The 24651-nt window shown below is 46.5% G+C and overlaps 1 protein-coding gene across 4 annotated transcripts in view; it reads left to right on the plus strand.

Moving 5' to 3' along the window:
- The window catches only part of AFF4 (ALF transcription elongation factor 4), a 902368-nt gene that overhangs the window by 469619 nt on the left and 408098 nt on the right, over positions 1-24651 (plus strand). For all 4 annotated transcript variants that reach the window (XM_069244725.1, XM_069244727.1, XM_069244726.1 and 1 more), the window contains one exon: positions 8073-8235. In XM_069244725.1, the coding sequence (XP_069100826.1) occupies positions 8073-8235 (163 nt within the window). The remainder of the gene's footprint in view (positions 1-8072; positions 8236-24651) is intronic.

The raw sequence follows: 24651 nt of genomic DNA on the forward strand, positions 1-24651 counted from the left end.
GGGACAGCGCACAGCCTTATCCATCAGAGATTCAGACTCCGATCAAGATTCTGAAGTCGACAGCAAGTCCATACCTCCGTCACAGTACATGAGTACACTTGCCAAGTCACACCACCCAAAGACAGTCAAAAGGACTCCTGCACTGGTCATTGGTCCTCCACTGCCTTCGGGCCATGGTTGGAGCCGAAAAATGTATCCGGATTGTCAACCTCCGCATCTAAGACCAAAGTGCATTCGGTACCAACAAAACGCACTGCTGCAGCTGTTTTCATATCGAGCCAAAAATCTGAGACCTCGGAGCCGGAAAAAAACATACTGCTTTCGGAGCCGACACTTTTGGTTCGCATCAAACACTTTGTGTCAAAGTCTTCTGAACTGAAAACCTTCAGTAGCAAACACATTACAGCTACAGAGGACTCATCAACTATAGAACCTATTTTAGAGATTATGGATGCGAAACAGCACAAACTTCATATTCAGGAGGACACAGGAAAGATAATTACTTCTCCTTCAACTATTAAAAGAAAATTGACTTTTCAAGAGACTTTAGTTGCTGGGCCTTCACCAACGAAAGTTTCAACAGAGGAGAAACAGCTACATAGCAACATTAACCTTCCCTACCTTGTCCTCCTTTACGTCCTTCCACTCCACTCCACTACCACCACAGTCACCCACATAAGACACACAGTTTTCCCCACAAACATTCTCAGCATTACCTCACAGGGATGATATTAGTGACGTTCAGTAAAATACAAATCCATGGTACCCATATGACCCATATCCCATTCTTTATAACAATCCAGATTTATATCCTGCCAGACCATCTCCTCCAGAAGATATCACTGCCTTTAACCAAGTTATAGCTAGGGCAGCTGCCTACCATAATGTTCAGCTGCACACAGATCCCATTGAGGGGCATTTTCTATTCAATACATTAACAGCTACATATAAGGAATACCAATGCCTTCCAATGCTTCCAGGCATGCTCACACATTCATCTGACATTTTTAAAGAGCCAGTCAGGGCCAGAATGATCACACCTAGGGTGGATAAGAAATATAAACCTGCACCTTCAGACCCAGTTTTTATCAGGACTCCGTTACCACCTGATTCCATAGTAGTTAGTGCAACCAGGAAAAGGGCAAATAGTCAGTCCACAGGAGATGCTCCTTCTCCAGACAAGGAAAGCAAAAAGTTAGATGCAGCAGGTAAATGGGTAGCTTCCCAGGCTGCAAATCACTGGAGGATAGCAAACTCACAGGCACTCTTAGCAAGATATGATAGGGCCCACTGGGACCAGATGTAAGAGCTTTTACAGTATCTTCCATCTTAACATCAAAAAAACGGGGACAATCTGAAATACAGCAAGCTGTCTTAAATATACCCTTTGATAGGGAACATCTATTCAGACCAGAGGTGGATACAACAATAGAAAAACTCAAAAAAGGTAGACCTCTAAAGCAATGGGTGCACTATACACCCACCAACTAGAGGCAATTTTTGTGGGCCTCAATTTAGTGACCTCACATGTTTATAATAGAGGGTCATTTAGAGGGTCTTATAGAGGATCCAAATATAGAGGAAGAAGGAAAGCATACGCTTCCATAGGTTCCTTTACTGCAACCAAACAGTGACTTCCTGAACATCCCCACAGCGCATATATCTCCTGTGGGTGGAAGACTGGCAAACATCTTTCCACAGAAGCACATCACTACAAACCAGTGGGCTCTGTCAATTATCCAAAATGGCTATTGTCTAGAACTCAATTCCACTCTGTCAAACATTCCACCTCGCTCACACAAACTCTCTCAAGACCTCTCACTCTACTGAAAGGTACATTCCCTCCTTGACAAAGGGGCAATACAGCCAGTACCTACATATACAAGAAGGATCAGGAGTATATTCACTATACTTCGTCATACCAAAGAAAGACGGCTCATTAAGACCAGTTTTAGATCTCAGGCCTCTCAACCTATACATTCTTTCAGAACACTCATCTGGTCACTCCACAACGTTATTCCCCCCACTACAGCAAGGGGATTACATGACAGCATTAGACATTAAGGATGCCTATTTCCACAGTCCCATACATCCAGCACATCGCAAATACCTAAAATTTGTCATTGCAGGAAAGCACTACCGATTTGAAGGTGCTTACATTCGTGGGTAGTAAAAGCACCAAGGGTGTTCACCAAATTTCTAGCAGTAGTTGCAGCATTCCTAAGAGGACAACACGTGTTCACATAACGAGGCGACTGGCTAATAAAAAAAACAGTACAATTCATGATTGTCTGTAACAGACTCAGTACACAGTAGATCATTTACACAGTTTGGGATTCACAATCAACTACCTCAAACCCCACCTGCAGCCATCATAAATAAGCCATATCTGGGAGCAATTCTGAAACATTTAGTCAGGATTAGCATATCCAAACCCAATAAAAATTCAAGCATTTCACAATCTGATCTCTCAACTACAACACAGTCACAATTATACTATGAAGCTAGTGATGAAACTATTAGGAACAATGGCTTCCTGTATAGCCATAGGTCCACATGCAAAACTGCACATGTGGCCACTGCAGCAGTGTCTTTCCCAACAGTCGTCTCAGTCGTGAGGTCAACTTCAGGATCTAGTAGTGTTGGACTGCCAGACAACTCTCTCTGCGATGGTGGAATCACACCAACCTCTCAGAAGGGCGGCCCTTTCAGGACCCTGTGCTTCAGGCCACTCTTACAACAGGTGCATCACCGATAGGTTGGGGAGCTAACCTGAACAAACTCACCATACAAGGGAAATGGGATTCCATCCTACAGATTTACCATATAAATTACTTGGAATTAATAGCAGTCTTCCTAGCACTCAAAGCATTTCTGACACAAATCTCACACAAGGTGGTATTAAAACCTACAGACAATATGACGACAATGAATTATCTGAAAAAAAAACGAGGGAGACGCACTCATCTCAATTGTCCTTTGTAGCTCAGACAGTTTGGAAGTGGGGAGTTCACAATCACATTCAACTAGCGGGCCTATTAAGCGAGATTCAGCAACAAGTCCATGAATGGGAAATTCACCCACAAGTAATTAAAAAATACTTTCAACAATGGGGAACTCCAGACTTGGATTGCTTCGCCACACAAGAAAACTCAAAATGCCCTTTACATCCAGAGACCCGCACCCTCATCCAAGGAGAATGTTATATGGATGAATTGGTCAGGGATATTTGCTTACGCTTTTCCTCCTCACCCACTCATTTCATTTGATACGCAAACTGAAACAAACTTCAATTGCTATGAATCTTGTAGCCCCCTCATGGGCACATCAACATTGGTATACAGCACTATTGGATCTGTCCGTAGTACCAAGCTTCCAAGCAGACCATATCTGTTGACTCAAATGTAAGGCTAAATCAGGTATCCAAATCACAGCACACTCACTCTTTCAAAATGGCTCCTGAGGTAATAGAATTTGATTACTTACAGCTTCCATCTGAATGTATGGATATTCCAACCGAAGCACGCAAACCCACAACTAGACAATGTTATACTACTAAATGGAAACTTTTTGTATATTATTGTCAACCCCAAAATATTGATCCACTTAAGGCTTCAGTGCAAGACATTGTATGCTATTTGTTAGACTTACAAAAGCGAATCTAGCATACTCTTCCATTAGGCTTCATTTAGCGGCCATAGCTGCTTACCTTCAAAATAGACAACATCTTTCTTTACAATTCCTGTGATCAAAGCATTCATGGAGGGCCTTAAGAGTCATTCCACCTAGAGTTCCTCCACCTCTGGTATGTAATTTTAATATTGTACTCACAAGACTTATGGGGTCTGCCATTTGAACCCATGCATTTTTGTACTTTACAGTTCCACTCACTGAAGGTTGCTTTTTTAGTAGCCATAACTGCTTTAAAAAGAGTTAGTGAAATTGAACCTTTCTTCCAAATTCATGAGGACAAATCCAAAGTTCCTACCTACGGTAGTTTAACCTTTTCATGTTAGTCAATCAGTGGAATTACCAGTCTTCTTTCCACAACCAGATTCTGTCACTGAAAGAGCTCTACATACCCTTGATGTTAAAAGAGCTCTCATGTATTACATCAAAAAACAGAAGACTTTAGGAAATCAAAATAACTGTTTGTAGCTTTTTTGCAACCTCACAAAGGTAATACTATTTCATAAAATGGGTTAGCTAGATGGATAGTGAAGTGTATTCATACTTGCTGTCTTAAAGCTAAAAGACAGCTACCAGTAGCTCTTAAAGCACATTCTACTAGAAAAAGGAGCTTCAATTGCCCTTTTGGGGAACATACCAATATCAGATACATGTAAAGCTGTTACATCGTCTACACCACACACATTTACTATAAATTACTGTGTAGATGTCTTAGCTCCCCACATGCAAATGTTTGACAAGCAGTACTTAAGACATTATTTCAAACTACTCCAACTCCTACAGGCTAGCCACCCCTTATTTGGGAGGGGACTGTTTTACAGTCAATGCAAAGCATGTGTATCTATAGCTACACATGCCATCAAATAGAAAATGTTACTTACCCAGTATGCATCTGTTTGTGGCATGTACTGCTGTAGATTCACTTGCGCCCTCCCTCCTCACCGGAAACCTGTGGTTGTTGTAGTACAATGTATTGTAAATATGTATATACATTGTATCCCTCTCTTTTACCATCTATATATACACACTCTTAAATTAACCAGCCTTCGGGAAAACAATCTAACAAAGGACTCTATGCCCATGCAGTGTACCACTGAGAAGAGTCGTCATTCAATCTTGTGACGCGAAAACATTCTTCGAAAAAATAAAAAATAAAATAATAATTGTAACACTCCGAGCCCAACACTAGATGGCGGACTAATGCAAAGCATGTGAATGTACAGCACTACATGACGCGAACAGATGTCTACTATATAAGTACCATTTTCCTTCTCCAGCTCCTTCCAGCAATTGCAACATTTCCATGGTGGGGTCAGCAAGACTTCAGCTGCACCAAAGAAGCAAGAAGGAATCCCCTTGGAGTGAAGGAGTCCCTCCCCTGCATCCGCAGGCACCTAAGGCAATGACGTCCAGTTGCTGGGATCTGCTCTCCGCTGGAACTGCGTGGATCTCCCAACACAGGTGGTGGTTCTGAGTGGTCCTCTCTGTCCTCTCGGCCTTCTGTCCAACTTCGGGGACAATGAGCCCTTGCCTCTCTCTGCAGGACAGAATCCCTGTGCATCACGACTCTTCCAGCAACCAAGGTTTGTTGAGTCTTGCTCCGAGGGATCTTTAGGCTCCAAGTAGCCCCGGCCTCCAGCACTTCATCCTCGCAAGGACAATCTCCTTTCTGCTGCTCCAGCAATGTGGGACTCCTCTCCAGGTGTGCTGACTGGGCTTCACTGCAACTTATTGTGCCTGCTGCCAGTGGGGTGCCTGTGGGGATTACGATTGCTTCTGCTGGATCTCCCGACTGCTAAGGGTGAGTCCGGACTCCCCTCCAAGGGTCGAGTCCTCCGGTCCTTGCTGGGCCTCTTCAGCTCTGCAAATCTTCTTCTGCCCGGTTTGCACTTGCCAAGGCTTGTTGGTGGTCTACCTGACCACTGACCCGACTGCTACCCTGCGACCAACCTGGGACATCATCTGTGTGGACTGGACTCTGACCCTTTCTTTTGCAAATCCTCTTCAGCCGGAATCCACTGTTGGGTTCTACTGGACTGGTCCTGTTACTAAAAACGTCCTTTTCCGGGTCCCTTTGTTAGTCTGTGGGAAGGCCAGGTAACTTACTTCTGCTCTCCTGGTCGCTGGGGATCATCTAGGTACTCACCTAGATGACTCTCCAAGCTCTCCCAGCTCCCTACTAACAACTCCACATCCTTGGGTGTGGGACCTGACTTTGCATTCCACCATTTAATTATATGGTTTGGCTCCCCTATAGAGCGCAAGCTACTTTTTGTTTTTCTTAACAATGCTTGTTGTTTTTCTATGCTAATTCCTAGTACTTACTGTGCATATTTATCCCCAGTAAGCAGTCTACCTATAGTAATCTAGTTCAGTGTTACTGTAATAAATTACCTTTATTTTTGCAACACTGTGTAGTTTTGTTCATGTGAGATAAGCTACTGTGTGGCTACTGTGGTATTGCAAGTGCTTTACACTCCTAGATTAGTCTTAGCTGCTCACCACAGCTACCATGAGAGAGCCATGTCTTCCTAGACACAGTTCACTAACTAATAAGGGGTTGTCTGGACTTGGTATGAGGTGCAAACACCAACGGTGTTCACCACACACCAGGCCAGCCTTCCTACACCAAGTACAACAGTGTGGACATCTTAGCCCTCAACAGCCATTTTGGACCAGCTGGTTTAAGGTCTTTATTTCAGATATCTGCCTAATTCTCACGCTGACAACTGCTTCTGGAGGGGTACTGTTTTACAGCCTATACAAAAAGTCTATCTGCAGCCACACATGCTGCAAATGTAAAAAGCTACTTATTCTAAGCATATGTTCGCAGTATGCAGTGCTGTGGATTCACTTGCGCCCCCTCTCCGTGGAAGTCATTTTTTTTTTTTTTTAAGATCACTAGCTTTCTGTTTTTCACCCACATTGCGCTTGATGCACCTTATTTGAGTTCAGACTCCATACACACTCCTTTGCTGTGTGAAAAAAATTAAATGTTACATGGAGCCGCAAATGGATATGCAAAGTATACCAAGAGAAGTCGCACCACATCCCATGACTCAAGATTTCTTCAAAGAAAAACTAGTTGCAAACATCTTAGCCCAACACTACATGGTAGGAGTATGCTAACCGTGTGAATCTACAGCACTACATCGTACAAGCAGATAGAGGGTAAGTAGCACTTTCCTTCTGTTGGGCACGCAGTCGCCAATAGATACTTCTGTGCCCTCTCTTCTCCCTAGTTAGTTAGTACTGTTGTAAGATCTCATGGTATGGAAACATAATTTGCTTGATTATTGCTTTGTTCTCTCTGCATGCCTTGACGGGTGAAAAAAAAAAGTACCATATATTTACACTAGCATGCTGGATGGTACCTAATATACTCTGATGTGTTTATGTCAAACGAGGTCATGTTGTGACTAAAGAACCATGGTGCAACAGGGCTATGCTGGAGAGCTGTTGGCAGGGTAATCTTTCCAGACTTGTCTTGAAACCTGGAAAGAAATTTATAAGGTGTAATAATATGCACAAGATTATGTATCAACCAGAAATACTGTTATCAAAGATAAGTAACCTTTTCTTTAACAAAAAATCTGGTTTTAACAAACAGTAAGCTTCTGTTGATCATGAAGCACAAAAACATTGCTTTGGTCTACATAACATTGATAAAGGCATGGTGCTCATGCTTATGAGGTGTGAGGCCGGTGTGTGGCCAATTCAAGGTATTGGGGCCTACAGAATTGTAGAAGTTTGGTATAATGGCAGGGCTGAAAGGTCAAGTTGTGCTCTTAATGAACTGGGATTGAACAACATAGACTCGCAGAAAGACTGCACAGCACCACCTTTTTATTAATGTATTATTTTGGGCAGTAAAGTTTTTACATTTTCAATTTCACTCTTTTGCACTGCTTGGAAAGTTTTTTTTTTTTTTTTTTTTGTTCCCTCCTTTTTTATGGCTGAAGTAACAAAACTGTGCCTTAGTCATAAGCAACCTTGAAGCTTGATTAATACTTTCTGGACAGTGACACTGCCAAGAACACAGTGTTTTCTGTACTATGTATCTTCTGCATAACCCCTTTGTAGCATTTGACAAGGATCCGTGCAACATGAAATATTGCATGATTTTTTTGTCTGGTGCTCCAAAACAAAAAAACTGCAAACTTTTATGTATTTTCAGTAATGTTGCCAAACAAATGTATATCACCGCTGGTTAAAGCTCCTGTTTCCCACATTCCCGTTTTAAATAAAAAATGCCTTAATTCAGTCTTGTCTGTGGTATGTTGGAGGGTGCTTTCTCTTCAGGTACGTAGATTTTCATTTGCTTTTTGGCTGTATCAACATGTCTAGAAGATACTCTGATCTCTGCTTATCCTGTTTTTCAGTCACTCTGAGCCATCACAGCACAATAGTGAAGGAGCAGAGAACTCCAGGGATGAATCCAGCAGTCGCAGTGGTTCAGAAAGCAGCTCTGGATCGGATTCTGAGAGTGAAAGCAGTTCAAGTGACAGTGAAGCTAATGAGCCATCGCGAAGTGCGTCACCTGAGGTAAGACTTGAGTGATTCTATTAATAAACACCTTAATCCTCACAGTAACGTTACAGTGTGTTTTAGTTGCAACTTCATGCATATATTCTTAAGAATGCCATTTGGTTCCAAAGTCACATACAAAAATGCAAACGGTTTTATTAGTTATGTGAGACTGTTCTTTGGTGACTTCCTAAGTAGTTACTGTAGGAAAGTACCCTCTTTCTGGCATGGTTACCCCCACTTCTTGCCTGCTATGAGTACGCTTTGACTGTTTTCACTGGGATCCTGCTAACCAAGACCCCAGTGATTGTGCTCTCTCCCTCTAAATTTGATTGCTTAAGACTTTGCACACCCCACAATTGAGATACTAGTCCCCCCATATAAGTCCCTAGTGTATGGAACTCAGATTCCCAGGGAATTGAGGCACCAGGGGTTCCCTATGGGCTGCAGCATGTATTCTGTCACCCATGGGAGCTCATGCAAAATGTGCCTGCAGGCCTGCCATTGCAGTCTGTGTGAAAAGGTGCATGCAACCTTTCAATACAGATCACTTCACCAGGTCACTGTAAGTCACATCTATGGTAGGCCCTCTTAGCCCAGAGGGCAGGTCCCTGTGTGTGAGGGCACCCCTGCATGAGCATAGGTGCCCCTACGAACCCTAGCTCCATTACACTGGACTTCGTAAGTGCGCAGAAGCCATTTTTCCCGTGTACTGAACACAGGTCACTCACTACCTTTGTCTAGCTACATAATGGTAACTCTGAACCTGGGCATGTTTGGTATCAAACATGTCGGATTCATTCCCCAATACTGTTGCCACTATTGGTTGTATGATTCCATGCACTCTGGAGGCTCCTTAGAGGACCCCCAGCATTGCTCCTACCAATCTTCTGGGGTTTTCCAGGCAGCCCGAGCTGCTGCCACCCCTCAGACAGGTTTCTGCCCTCCTGATGCTTGACCTTAGGCAGAGGAAGGCAGAACAAAGCTATTCCTGTGGAAGAGGTTGATAACACCCTAGCCACTGGGATGCTTTGAAGGGCACATTTGGTGCCCTCCTTGCATAAACCGGTTTGCACCCATCCAGGGACCCCCAGTCCCTGCTCTGGTGCGAAACTGAACAAAGGAAAGGGGAGTGACCACTCCCCTGTCGAACACTATCCCAGAGGTAGTGCCCAGAGCTCCTCCAGGTGGCCACTTGATTATGCGATCTTGAATACAAGGTAGGCAGAGGCCCCGGGAAGCATCTGAGTTGCCAGTTTAGGCAGTTGACGTCACAGTCCCCTTCTGATAGGTGACTAATCATTCCAGTCCTAAGCGGTGTTGTCCAGAAAGAAACTCCAAAGTACTCCAGAGCCGCACCGGATCCGCGAGTCCTCCCCACTCTGCACCCGACACCCACGGCATTCCTCTGCAGTCCTCTTGAGGCTTTTAAGAGGTCACTGGTCCAGGAGTTTGTGTTTTCTTTTTGTAAAAGGGGTTTATAAGCCAAAACTGAAGCTGCTCTCTTTCAAAGCCTGTGTCAGCTTTGAGCTCCCTCAGGAGTAGAATCTTTACTGGAAGCTGGAGTAGGGAGTAACTTTTTACCCTGTCTGCTCTTTTTTTTTTAGGAGCCTTTTGGGGCATTTTTCCAGGCTCCAGGGACTCCTGTTCCCTTTTCTTTTTGGCCTGTCTCTGGTCAGGGCAAAGATGTGCCCAGGGATGCCCAGCATGGCTGCATGTGCTTCCAATTCCACTTCAGCCCAAGCTGAAGTCTCCAAATCATTACCTATGAGACACTCTCCGGTAGATCAGAGGACACTACAAACTTTTTTAGAGCCAGTAAACCTCCCCTACCCCTATCTAAAGTCAACTGCCCTGGGGTGGCACAAAGTTATTGTGAGCATTAGTCACTTGATACGTGTGACCAAGTAGGTGTTTCTCAGGTGAAATCAGTTTTTCACTCACCATAGTGACACTGGCACCTGTGTCCCTGCAGGCCTCAGCCGCAACATCATTGATTAAGGGATGCTGCCTGTACCTAACCACACACATATATATATATATTTTTTAAATATTGCATGATTAGTATTTTTATCACTTGTTATCCGTCATGATTTAACACATCAACATGAAATATAACAAGCAGTGCATATCGGTAACTCAGTGAAGGAGCAGTCTCATAGACATGAGTGAAGGACAATATCTACAACCTAGGTCAGATTGCCGAGGGAGCAGGGCCGCTTGCACTTCATGACACTCCAGTGCCCAGGTGACCCATTGACCACAAGTAAGGGGACCAGTACTTTCCCATATTAAAGTGCTAGGCAGCTTGGGTGGCAAAATCAATGCCCCCATCAGAGACAAACGCAACCTCAAAGGTCTCCCTGACTAGCCCGGGCTCACTACAGTGTCCAAGGTTAGCCCAGCTACACTTTTGGACTGACTATTATTATTACTGTTACCACTACTATTGCTATTTCTAGGGGCACTAGGAGGAGAAGTGGTATTAGTAGTGGTATGGGGCATGGTGCCTTTTTCAGGACTGATGCTGTCTCCTGCCCTATGGCCTTTATGCTTACCCATATAGCACCAAGATTTTTTAAAGGAAGAGGGTGTAGTCCCACCCCCAGAAGAATTTTGTGGGCCTGATGAAGACTGGTTTTCTTTGTCCCCACCTTTGTCCTGATGCTTACCTGCTTCCTTCTTTTTGTGGTCATCCCCTGTGTGAGTCTTGCTACTCACCCTAGTGCAGACCCACTTATCTGCCTTCTTTCCTAATTCTTGAGGTGAGTTCAAATCAGAGTCCATTAGGTATTGATGCAGCTGATCTGAAATACAGTTATTCAAAATGTGCTCTATCATAATCATATTGTATAAGCTCTGGTAGTCACTCAGTTTACTCCCATGCAACCAGCCTTCCAGATCTTTAACAGAGCAGTCCACAAAGTCTTTCCAATCCTAGAAGGACTTTTTTTTGTCTCCCCGAACTTAATTCTATATTGTTCAGTGGTTAGGCCAAAACCATCTAAGAGAACATTTTTCAGTGCTGTATAATTGTCTGCATCCTCCTCTCTGACAGTGAGGAGTTTGCCTCTGCCTTTGTCAGAGGAGAGCCACAAGATTGCTGCCCACTGTCCTGGGGGGGTGGGGTGCTTTTATACTTTACAGGCCCTCTTCAAAGCAGTGAACCATTTATGAATATCATCTCCCACCTTGTAAGGTGGCACTATCTTGCTCAGGCTCCTGGAATCATAGGAGTCCTCCCTGACCCTGGTGTCCTTAAAGCTAAGATTGGTGCCACCAAGGGAAGCGAACACCAAAACTTGTCTCTCCCTTTCCACTGCTAAGGCCTTCCTATCTGGGGCTAGCTGCTTCTGCATCCTCAGCTTGGCCTCCTTCAATCTCAGTTTCCTAAGTTCCCTGTCTAAGGAATCTTCCTCTGAGTTGGAGCAGTTGGTCCCTTCGGATACTGAAGGTATTGACAGGGTAGGCTATTCCTCATTCTGGGGACTCTCTGAACCAACCCTCTTGGAGAAAAAGTGGGCCTTCTGGAGTGACCCCCACTTTTCACCTATACAGTGCTCCTAACAGGTCCGTGGTGTTCCCCAGATTCTTCCTGACCTTCCTTCGTCTAGCCTAAATCTACCCGGTCTAAGATGGGAGGGTCAGTTTAGACTTCCTCCTCCTCCAGGCTACCTGTGTTGTCTTGATCAGCCTGGAGCAGTAACCCCAGAAGTAGACTTTTATTGGGATTTCTCGGTCTTCAGTTTCCTTGAAGCACACTGTAAGGAAATGCCTCCTTGGCATGGTTGCCCCCTGACTTTTTGCCTTTGCTGATGCTATGTTTACAATTGAAAGTGTGCTGAGGCCTGCTAACCAGGCCCCAGCACCAGTGTTCTTTCCCTAACCTGTACTTTTGTATCCACAATTGGCAGACCCTGGCATCCAGATAAGTCCCTTGTAACTGGTACTTCTAGTACCAAGGGCCCTGATGCCAAGGAAGGTCTCTAAGGGATGCAGCATGTCTTATGCCACCCTGGAGACCTCTCACTCAGCACAGACACACTGCTTGCCAGCTTGTGTGTGCTAGTGAGGACAAAACGAGTAAGTCGACATGGCACTCCCCTCAGGGTGCCATGCCAGCCTCTCACTGCCTATGCAGTATAGGTAAGACACCCCTCTAGCAGGCCTTACAGCCCTAAGGCAGGGTGCACTATACCATAGGTGAGGGTACCAGTGCATGAGCCTGGTACCCCTACAGTGTCTAAACAAAACCTTAGACATTGTAAGTGCAGGGTAGCCATAAGAGTATATGGTCTGGGAGTCTGTCAAACACGAACTCCACAGCACCATAATGGCTACACTGAAAACTGGGAAGTTTGGTATCAAACTTCTCAGCACAATAAATGCACACTGATGCCAGTGTACATTTTATTGTAAAATACACCACAGAGGGCACCTTAGAGGTGCCCCCTGAAACTTAACCGACTATCTGTGTAGGCTGACTAGTTTTAGCAGCCTGCCACAAACCGAGACATGTTGCTGGCCCCATGGGGAGAGTGCCTTTGTCACTCTGAGGCCAGTAACAAAGCCTGCACTGGGTGGAGATGCTAACACCTCCCCCAGGCAGGAATTGTCACACCTGGCGGTGAGCCTCAAAGGCTCACCTCCTTTGTGCCAACCCAGCAGGACACTCCAGCTAGTGGAGTTGCCCGCCCCCTCCGGCCAGGCCCCACTTTTGGCGGCAAGGCCGGAGAAAATAATGAGAAAAACAAGGAGGAGTCACTGGCCAGTCAGGACAGCCCCTAAGGTGTCCTGAGCTGAGGTGACTCTAACTTTTAGAAATCCTCCATCTTGCAGATGGAGGATTCCCCCAATAGGGTTAGGATTGTGACCCCCTCCCCTTGGGAGGAGGCACAAAGAGGGTGTACCCACCCTCAGGGCTAGTAGCCATTGGCTACTAACCCCCCAGACCTAAACACGCCCTTAAATTTAGTATTTAAGGGCTACCCTGAACCCTAGAAAATTAGATTTCTGCAACTACAAGAAGAAGGACTGCCTAGCTGAAAAACCCCTGCAGAGGAAGACCAGAAGACGACAACTGCCTTGGCTCCAGAAACTCACCGGCCTGTCTCCTGCCTTCCAAAGATCCTGCTCCAGCGACGCCTTCCAAAGGGACCAGCGACCTCGACATCCTCTGAGGACTGCCCCATTTCCCCATTTCCTGAAGGTGGAATTCTCATATGGAGAATCTGAGACCTGAACTGTGTGATCCACTGAAGACATCCTACTAGAGTGGTGTGGGTGCACCCAACTGTTCTAACTAGAAAAGTTTGCAGCAAGGGGTATACTAGACCCCTAACGTAGCCAAACTAGGAGACTAGAGAGATACTGATCTCTAAGTGCAGTGTGTACCTAACAACTAGTGATAGTCTTTCCTGTGGAAAGTGAGTAGTGAGAGAGTGGTAAGGCAATTGCAAGTTTCTCATCCTACTGCTGCACCACCATTGTGAGAAGCTGGCCTGGTGTGTGGTGAGCACCCATGGTGTTATCACCTTATACCAGGTCCAAGTATCCTCGATTACTGAAGTGTAGGCAGTATCTAGGAAGGCAGGGCTCTCTAGAGGTATCTTTGGATGAGCAGCCAAGACTTTTTGGAGACTTGCAAAGCTTAGGTAATACCACTAAAGTCACAGAGCACTGGCACACATGAAAGAACCACAGTGTTAGAAAAATAAAGGTACTTTATTATGGTAAGGCAAACACTAGAATACTATTAGGAAGTCCCCACAACTGGAGGTAAGTAAGCACACTGTTATATACACTGTTCGATGGCATGTGTAGCTGCAGATACACATGCTTTGCACATCCCGCCATCTAGTGTTGGGCTCGGAGTGTTACAAGTTGTTTTTCTTAGAAGAAGTCTTTTCGAGTCACGAGATCGAGGGACTCCTCCCCTTTCGGCTCCATTGCACATGGGCGTCCACTCCAACTTAGATTGTTTTCTTTCCGCCATCGGGTTCGGGCGTGTTCCTTTTCGCTCCGCGTTTTGGTTTGGAAAGTTAGTGAAAATCTCGGAAAATTTGACGGTATTGTTTGCGTTCGGTATCGGGTTAGTTACAACAGATCGACACCGAATTTTGAAGAGCTCCGGCAGCCCTTCGGGGTTTTCGATTTCCTGGCGGGGCCTGGTCGGGCCCGACCACGTGCATCTTCAAAGCTAATGGAACGGACCCCATTCCGCTTCTGACCCTTATACAGATCAGCATTTGGTCTGTAATTTGTGTTTGTCTCCAGAACACAAGGAGGATACCTGTGAGGCCTGTCGAGCGTTTCGGTCCAGAAAGACCTTAAGGGACGAAGAGCAAGAAGACTACAGATGGCGTCGGTGCCGACAGGACCAAAACACATGGAGGAAGAAGAGGAAGCCTTCTCCATAGAGGATTCGGACTCGGAAGAGGTCGATCCTGAACAGACGCCGAAAACCGTGAGTAAGACGTCGATACACAAAACTCACGCAAAGACCAGTAAAGCCCAGGGGACGCCACCGCCGGCAGGCCATGGCTTAACCCGAAAATTAGGTGACCGAGCATCTCCACCGAAAAAGGGCATGCATGTGTCGAGTCATCCGACTCCGGTTGAGATACCGGCACAGAGCAGACTCGACCCCGAGACACTGGGTCAGAGCAATCTCGGCACCGAGAGAGCATCACCGAAGCAAGTCGGCACCGAGAAATCAGTACGCCGAAGAGCAAAAAAGTGTCGTTGGAACCGAAAAAAGCAGCCGAAAAGGTTTCGGTACCGAAACATCCGGCCTCGGAACCGAAAACAAGTTCCTACACAGAGGAACAAGGCCTGTCCTCACAAATGCAAACACATAGATTTGGACAGGAACTAGAGATAATGGAGCCAGATTACACCCAAAGAAGGCACCACATCCAAAAGGAAACGGAAGATCAGTACTCTCCCTCCGATTCGGATTAAACGAAAACTTGCCTTCCAAGAGAAAGACAAGCAGCCACAGGCAAAGGTGGCTAAACAAGTAGCCCCGCCACCATCTTCACAACGCTCTCCACAACCATCACCTGTAGTCACTCCACCAATGATGCAGTCCCCAACTCATACAGGGATGAGTCAGGATGATCTAGACGCGTGTGATCTTTATGATGCACCAGTGTCAGATAAAAGTCCCGACTGTTATCCAGCTAGACCATCACCACCTGAGGACTCTACCGCCTACACACAGGTGGTGTCAAGAGCAGCAGCATTTCATAATGTCAGCCTGCATGCAGAGCCAATTGAAGACGACTTTCTATTTAACACACTGTCGTCCACACGTAGCCCGTACTAGAGCCTCCCCATGCTACCTGGAATGCTAAAACACTCCAAACAAGTGTTTGAAGAGCCTGTCAAAGGAAGGGCCATAACTCCAAGGGTGGAGAAAAAATATAAACCGCCACCAACAGACATCACACAACAGTTAACACCAGACTCAGTGGTAGTAGGTGCAGCATGCAAGAGGGTGAACTCACACACCTCAGGCGATGCACCACCTCGAGACAAAGAGAGTCGTAAGTTCAACGCGGCTGGGAAAAGAGTGGTGGCACAAGCAGCCAACCAATGGCGGATTGCCAACTCACTGGCCTTGTTGGCGAGATATGACAGGGCTCATTGGGACGAAATGCAACATTTTATAGAACATTTGCCCAAGGAGTTTCAAAAAAGAGCGCAACAAGTGGTGGACGAAGGACAGAGTATCTTGAATAATCAGATACGGTCAGCAATGGATGCAGCAGACACAGCTGCTAGGACTGTCAATACAGCAGTAACAATAAAGAGACATGCATGGCTGCGTACATCTGGATTCAAGCCGGAAATACAACAAGCCGTGCTGAATATGCCATTTAACGGACAGCAGTTGTTTGGGCTGGAGATGGACACTGCTATCGAAAAACTTAAAAAAAAGACTCTGATACGGCCAAAGCCATGGGCGCACTCTACTCCCCACAGAGCAGAGGCACATTTCGAAAATCACAGTTTCGAGGGGGGTTTTGAGGACAAAGCACTGAACCCACAACCTCACAAACAAGGCCCACTTATCAGAGCCAATACCAGCGGGGAACTTTTCGGGGACAATATAGAGGGGGACAGTTCCCAAAGAGTAGAGGGAAATTCCAAAGTCCCAAAACTCCACAAAATAAACAGTGACTTCCATGTCACAAATCCCCAGCACATAACACCAGTGGGGGGGAGACTAACCAACTTCTACAAAAACTGGGAGGAAATAACAACAGACACGTGGGTCCTAGCCATTATCCAGCATGGTTATTGCATAGAATTTCTAGAATTCCCTCCAAATGTCCCACCAAAAACACACATGTCAAAACAACACATAGATCTTCTACAACTAGAAGTTCAAGCGTTGTTGTAAAAAGATGCAATAGAGTTGGTACCAATTCATCAGAGAGGAAGAGGAGTTTACTCACTACTTTCTCATACCCAAAAAAGACTAAGACCTATATTAGATCTCAGAACATTAAATATCTACATCAAGTCCGATCACTTTTACATGGTGACACTGCAGGACGTAATCCCTTTGCTCAAACAAGACTACAGGACAACACTAGTCCTAAAGGATGCGTACTTCCATATACTGATACATCCTTCACACAGAAAGTACTTAAGGTTTGTATTCCAAGGGGTACATTACTAATTCAAAGTGTTGCCATTCGGGATAACAACTGCGCCAAGAGTTTTTACAAAATGCCTGGCAGTAGTGGCTGCTCATATCAGAAGACAGCAAATACATGTGTTCCCGTACCTAGACGATTGTTTAATAAAAACCAACACGCAGGAACAGTGCTCACAACACACAAAGTATGTCATAGAAACCCTTCACAAACTAGGTTTCTCACTCAACTACAACAAGTCACACCTTCAGCCGTGTCAAATACAATAATACTTAGGAGCGACAATCAACACAACAAAAGGGATTGCCACTCCAAGTCCACAAAGGGTACAGGCATTTCACAATGTAATACAGGCTTGCACCCAAAACAAAAGATACAGGTCAAGATAGTGATGAAACTACTAGGCATGATGTCCTCATGCATAGCCATTGTCCCAAACGCAAGATTGCACATGCAGCCCTTACAACTGTGCCTAGCATCACAATGGTCACAGGCACAGGGTCAACTTCAAGATCTAGTGTTGATAGACCGCCAAACATACACCTCGCTTCAATGGTGGAACACTATAAATTTAAACCAAGGGCGGCCTTTCCAAGACCCAGTGCCTCAATACGTAATAACAACGGATGCCTCCATGATAGTGGGGAGCACACCTCAACCAACACAGCATCCAAGGACAATGGGACACTCAACAGAGACAGTTTCACATAAATCACTTAGAATTACTGGCAGTATTTCTAGTGTTGAAAGCTTTTCAACCTATAATAACCCACAAACACATTCTTGTCAAAACAGACAACAGGACAACGATGTATTATCTGAACAAACAGGGAGGAACACACTCAACACAGTTGTGTCTCCTGGCACAGAAAATATGGTATTGGGCGATTCACAACCACATTCGCCTAATAGCGCAGTTCATTCCAGGAATTCAGAACCAGTTAGCAGACAATCTCTTTCGGGATCACCAACAGATCCACGAATGGGAGATTCAACCCCAAATACTAAACACTTACTTCCAAAGATGGGGAACACCACAAATAGATCTATTTGCAACAAAAGAAAACGCAAAATGCCAAAACTTTGCATCCAGGTACCCACAGGATCAGGCTCAGGGCAATGCGTTATGGATGAGTTGGTCAGGGATATTTGCGTACGCCTTTCCCCCCTCTCCCACTCCTTCCATATCTAGTAAACAAATTGAGTCAAAACAAACTCAAACTCATACTAATAGCACCAACTTGGGCAAGACAACCTTGGTACACAACACTACTAGACCTTTCAGTAGTGCCTCATGTCAAACTGCCAAACAGACCAGATCTGTTAACTCAACACAAACAACAGATCAGACACCCAAATCCAGCATCGCTGAATCTAGCAATTTGGCTCCTGAAGTGTTAGAATTCTGACATCTAGACCTTACACATGAATGTATGGAGGTCATAAAACAAGCTAGAAAACCTACCACAAGACATTGCTATGCAAATAAATGGAAAAGATTTGTTTATTACTGCCATAGTAATCAAATTCAACCCTTACACGCATCTGCTAAAGACATCCTAAGCTACTTACTGCGCTTACAAAAGTCAAAGCTAGCTTTTTCATCCATTAAAATACATCTCACCGCAATTTCAGCTTATCTGCAAATTACGCACGCAACTTCACTCTTTAGGATCCCAGTCATAAAGGCTTTTATGGAGGGCCTAAAAAGAATTATCCCACCAAGAACACCACCAGTTCCTTCGTGGAACCTCAACATTGTTTTAACACGGCTCATGGGTCCACCGTTTGAACCCATGCACTCATGTGAGATACAATATTTAACATGGAAAGTAGCATTTCTAATTGCCATCACATCTCTAAGAAGAGTAAGTGAAATCCAAGCATTTACCATACAAGAACCATTTATTCAAATACACAAGCATAAAGTAGTTTTACGAACAAATCCTAAGTTCTTACCAAAAGTCATATCACCGTTCCACTTAAATCAAACAGTAGAACTACCAGTGTTCTTTCCAGAACCAGATTCTGTAGCTGAAAGAGCACTACATACATTAGACATCAAAAGAGCTTTAATGTACTACATTGATGGAACAAAACAAATTCGGAAAACAAAACAACTGTTTGTTGCTTTTCAAAAACCTCATACAGGGAATCCAATATCCAAACAAGGCATTGCCAGATGGATAGTTCAATGCATTCAAACCTGTTATCTCAAAGCAAAATGAGAAGTTCCTATAACACCAAAGGCACACTCGACTAGAAAAAAAGGTGCTACTATGGCCTTTCTAGGAAACATTCCAATGACTGAAATATGTAAGGCAGCCACATGGTCTACGCCTCATACGTTTACCAAACATTACTGCGTGGATGTGTTAACAACACAGCAAGCCACAGTAGGACAAGCAGTACTACGAACTTTATTTCAAACAACTTCAACTCCTACAGGCTGAGCCACCGCTTTTGGGGAGATAATTGCTTACTAGTCTATGCAAAGCATGTGTATCTGCAGCTACACATGCCATCAAACGGAAAATGTCACTTACCCAGTGTACATCTGTTCGTGGCATGAGACGCTGCAGATTCACATGCGCCCACCCGCCTCCCCGGTAGCCTGTAGCCGTTTCGAAGTTGATCTTGAACATTTGTAAATTTGTAAATATATCGCTTTAAACCACATTATGTACATACATATTTACTCCATTGCATGGGCACTATTACTATTACTATAATACACAACTCCTACCTCACCCTCTGCGGGGAAAACAATCTAAGATGGAGTCGACGCCCATGCGCAATGGAGCTGAAAGGGGAGGAGTCCCTCGATCTCGTGACTCAAAGACTTCTTCGAAGAAAAACAACTTGTAACACTCCGAGCCCAACACTAGATGGCGGGATGTGCAAAGCATGTGAATCTGCAGAGTCTCATGCCACGAACAGATGTACACTGGGTAAGTGACATTTTCCTTAGCAATCAGTGAAGAGCATTGAAAGCATTGGCAAAAGCATACAGTGAGGGCCCTAGGGGAGGGCAAAACCATATACTAAAAAAAAGTGGAGTGTGAAAGGAAGTCCCTTACCCAAGGAAGTGGAATTGGTAGCAGGGATCTGGAGGAACGAGGAACCCTGTGAGGTGAGTACCAGAGTGACACCCCCCCGCGACCAGGAGAGCAGAGGTAAATACCAGGTTTTCCCCCAAATCAACAGGAGGAATTTTGAAAAGGATTATGCAAGACCCAAGGAAGACTGGAATAACCCAAAGGTTGAACCTGACAGAAAAGGAACTGCAAAGGAAGGGGTCCGAGTCCAGTTCGTCGTGGAGTGTCCGGCTGTGGCAGGAGCCACTATACACCCTTCTGTGGATGCAGGACCAGTACGACGGTGGACGAAGAAGGTCAGCCATGCAGCACAGGAGACGAAGAGAAGTCCCAGAAGTGATGATCGTGATGTCCCACATCAGCGGTTGAGTTGCAGTCGGTCAGTGGTGCTGGAAACCCCCCAATAGGCCTTGGCAAATTCAAAAGCTGGACGAAGAAGTTTGGCAAGGCTGAACAGGACCAGCAGGGTCCAGGGGACTCGACACAAGGAGGGGAGTACTGAGTGATCCTAAGCAGTCAGGAAGATCACAAGACGAGGAGGCAGCCCCTACAGGTGATCCACCAGCAGTAGGCACAGCAGTTGCAGTGAGGCCCACTCAGCACACCAGAAAGGAAGTCCCACATCGCTGGAGCAGCCAAGAGGAGACTATGCTTGGGAGAAAGAAGTGCTGGTAGCCGAGGCTACACGAAGCCAGAAGATCCCTTGGAGGAGGAACAAACAGGCCTTGATAGCTGCAAGAGTTGCGGTGTACAGGGTCCTGTAAGGAGAGACAAGGACTTACCGTCTCCCAAGCTGGATATCTGGCAGAGAGGACCAAAGAGACCACTCCAGACCACCACCTGTGATGCTGGATCCATGCAGTTCCCGGAGGAGACAGGGTCCATGCAAACGGCTGTCATTGCAGTTGGTGCCTGCAGATGCAGGGGAGTGATTCCTTCATTCCAAGGGAGATTCCTTCTTACTTCTTATGCAGGCTGAAGACTTGCCGCCCTCAGAAGATACACAGCCAGGCAACTGTTGCAGTTGCCAGTAGGACTCGGAGAAACAATGTTGCAAACTGAAGTAGTTGCTGAAGTTGCAGGATGTTGGCTCCTGGACGGTCCAGCTGCAGTCCCAGTGGCCAGAAGATGAAGTAAACAATGTAGATGAGTCCTGCTGGGATCTTGCACTTTGAATTGGAGGACCCACCCAACAGGGAGACCCTAAAAAGCCCAGAAATGGGGGATTGGTCACCCAGCAGGATGACCACCTATCAGGAGGGGGCTGTGACATCACTTTCCTGTCCTGGCCACGTGGATGCTCCGAGGGGCCTCTTTCCACTTTGAATTCAAGATGGCAGAATCAAGTGGCCACCTGAAGGAGTTCTTGGCACCACCCCTGGGGTGGTGGTGGACAGTGAAATGGTCACTTCCATTGTATTTGTCCAGTTTTCGCCAGGGCAGGGACCGGGGGTCCTTGGACTGATACAAACTGGTTTATGCAAGGGGGGCACCTAATGAGCCCTTCAAAGCATACCAGTGGCTCGGGATGCTACCCCTCCCAAGCCATGTAACACCTATTTCCAAGGGAGAGAGTGTTGCCTCCCTCTCCCACAGGAAGTCTATCGTTGTGCCTTCCTCTGCCTGAGCTGGTCAAGCAGCGGGAGGGCAGAAACCTGACTGTGGGGTGGCAACTGCACGGGCTGCCCGGAAAACCCCAGAAGACTGGTAGGAGCAATGCTGGGGTCCTCTAAGGAGCCCCCTGAGTGCACAAAATCATACTGAAACGGGGGGGTCGCATGCCTCGGTGGAGCCTTGATAGGAGACACTGACATCACAGACAGCTCCAACAATGCTAGATGAATCTGAATAATTCCACTGTAGGAAACTGGCCTGGTGTGTGGTAAGCACCTATAATGTTATCCCCTTATACCAGGTAACCCCTTATCAGTGAGGTGTAGACAGTGTCTAGGAAGCAAAGGTAGCTTTGGATGAGCAGCCAAGATGTATCTAGGACACATGCAGAGTTTATGCAATACCCCGTAGTCACACAACACAGCAGTGTCACACATGAAAGAACCACACAGTGTTACTAAAATAAAGGTACTTTATTATGGTAACACAAATACTAGAATACTAATAACGGGTGAGTAAACACACTGTTATTTACTCCTTACTAATCTGGCATGAGCATGAAAATCAATAGAAAACAGCGAAATGACAGTAAACAATAGAGACCCTAGGAAGAGACCAAACCATATACTAAGTAAATGAAATGTGTAGGAAAGTGCCAATGTTGGCATGGTTACACCCCCTCCCCCCACTTTTTGCCTAGTGTTGATCCCAACTTTGATTGAAAGTGTACTAGGATCCTGCTAACAAGTGTTGTAAGGAAATGCCTCCTTGGCATGGTTACCCCCTGACTTTTTGCCTTTGCTGATGCCAAGTTATGATTTGAAAGTGTGCTGAGGCCTGCTAACCAGGCCCCATCACCAGTGTTCTTTCCCTAAAACTGTACCTTTGTTCCCACAATTGGCACACCCTGGCATCCAGGTAAGTCCCTTGTAACTGGTACCAAGGGCCCTGATGCCAGGGAAGGTCTCTAAGGGCTGCAGCACATCTTATGCCACCCTGGGGACCCCTCACTCAGCACAGACCCACTGCTTGGCAGCTTGTGTGTGCTGGTGGGGAGAAAATGACTAAGTTGACATGGCACTCCCCTCAGGGTGCCATGCCAACCTCACACTTCCCATGGTATAGATAAGTCACCCCTCTAGCAGGCCTTCAGCCCTAAGGCAGGGTGCACTATACCATAGGTGAGGGCATAGGTGCATGAGCACTATGCCCATACAGTGTCTAAGCAAAACCTTAGACATTGTAAGTGCAGGGTATCCATAAGAGTATATGTCTAGGAGTCTGTCATACCCGAACTCCACAGCACCATAATGGCTACACTGAAAACTGGGAAGTTTGGTATCAAACTTCTCAGCACAATAAATGCACACTGATGCCAGTGTGCATTTTATTGTGAAATACACCCCAGAGGGCATCTTAGAGATGCCCCCTGAAAACATACCCGACTTCCAGTGTGGGCTGACTAGTTTTACTAGCCTGCCACACACCAGACATGTTGCTGGCCACATGGGGAGAGTGCCTTTGTCACTCTGTGGCTAGTAACAAAGCCTGTACTGGGTGGAGGTGCTTCTCACCTCCCACTGCAGGAGCTGTAACACCTGGCGGTGAGTCTCAAAGGCTCACCCCTTTTGTTACAGCGCCACAGGGCATTCCAGCTAGTGGAGATGCCGCCCCCTCCGGCCACGGCCCCACTTTTGGCAGCAAGGTCGGAGGAGATAATGAGAAAAACAAGGAGGAGTCACTGGCCAGTCAGGACAGCCCCTAAGGTGTCCTGAGCTGAGTTGACTCTGACTTTAAGAAATCCTCCATCTTGCAGATGGAGGATTCCCCCAATAGGATTAGGGATGTGCCCCCCTCCCCTCAGGGAGGAGGCACAAAGAGGGTGTAGCCACCCTCAGGGCTAGTAGCCATTGGCTACTAACCCCCCCCAGACCTAAACATACCCCTAAATTGAGTATTTAGGGGCCCCCAGAACCTAGGAAAACAGATTCCTGCAACCTGAAGAAGAAGGACTGCTGACCTGAAAGCCCCGCAGGGAAGACGGAGACACCAACAGCTTTGGCCCCAGCCCTACCGGCCTGTCTCCCCACTTCAAGAAAAACTGCAACAAGGACGTGTCCCCCAGGGTCCAGCGACCTCTGAAGTCTCAGAGGGCTACCCTGCATCTAAAAGGACCAAGAACTCCAGAGGACAGCGGCCCTGTTCCACAAAGGAGCAACTTTTAAAGACCACACGTTTCCCGCTGGAAGCGTGAGACTTTACACTCTGCACCCAACGCCCCTGGCTCGACCTGCGGAGAACCAACGCTACATGGAGGACTCCCCGGCGCCTGCGACCCTGTGAGTAGCCAGAGTTGACCCTCCCTGAGCCCCCCCAGCGGCGCCTGCAGAGGGAATCCAGAGGCTCCCCCTGACCGCGACTGCCTGCTTCAAAGAACCCGACGCCTGGTAAAGACACTGCACCTGCAGCCCCCAGGACCTGAAGGATCTGACCTCCAGTGCAGAAGCGACCCCCAGGTGGCCCTCTCCCTTGCCCAGGTGGTGGCTACCCCGAGGAGACCCCGACCCCCTCAAACCCCCCCCCCCCCCCCACCCGCTTCGCTGAAGAGACCCCGGGGTCTCCCATTGAAACCTATTGCTAACCCGACACCTGTTTGCACTCTGCACCCAGCTGCCCCCGTGCCGCTGAGGGTGTACTTTTTGTGCTGAGTTGTGTGTCCCCTGGTGCCCTACAAAACCCCCCTGGTCTGCCCTCCGAAGTCGCGGGTACTTACCTGCTGGCAGACTGGAACCGGGGCACCCCCTTCTCCATTGAAGCCTATGCGTTTTGGGCACCACTTTGACCTCTGCACCTGACCGGCCCTGAGCTGCTGTTGTGGTAACTTTGGGGGTTGCCCTGAACCCCCAACGGTGGGCTTCCTTGGACTCAACTTTGAACCCTGTAGGTGGTTTACTTACCTGCAAAACTAACAAATACTTACCTCCCCCAGGAACTGTTGAAATTTGCACTGTCTAGTTTTAAAATAGCTTATTGCCATTTTTGCCAAAACTGTA

Source organism: Pleurodeles waltl, chromosome 7, assembly GCF_031143425.1.
Source record: "Pleurodeles waltl isolate 20211129_DDA chromosome 7, aPleWal1.hap1.20221129, whole genome shotgun sequence".
NCBI lineage: Eukaryota > Metazoa > Chordata > Amphibia > Caudata > Salamandridae > Pleurodeles > Pleurodeles waltl.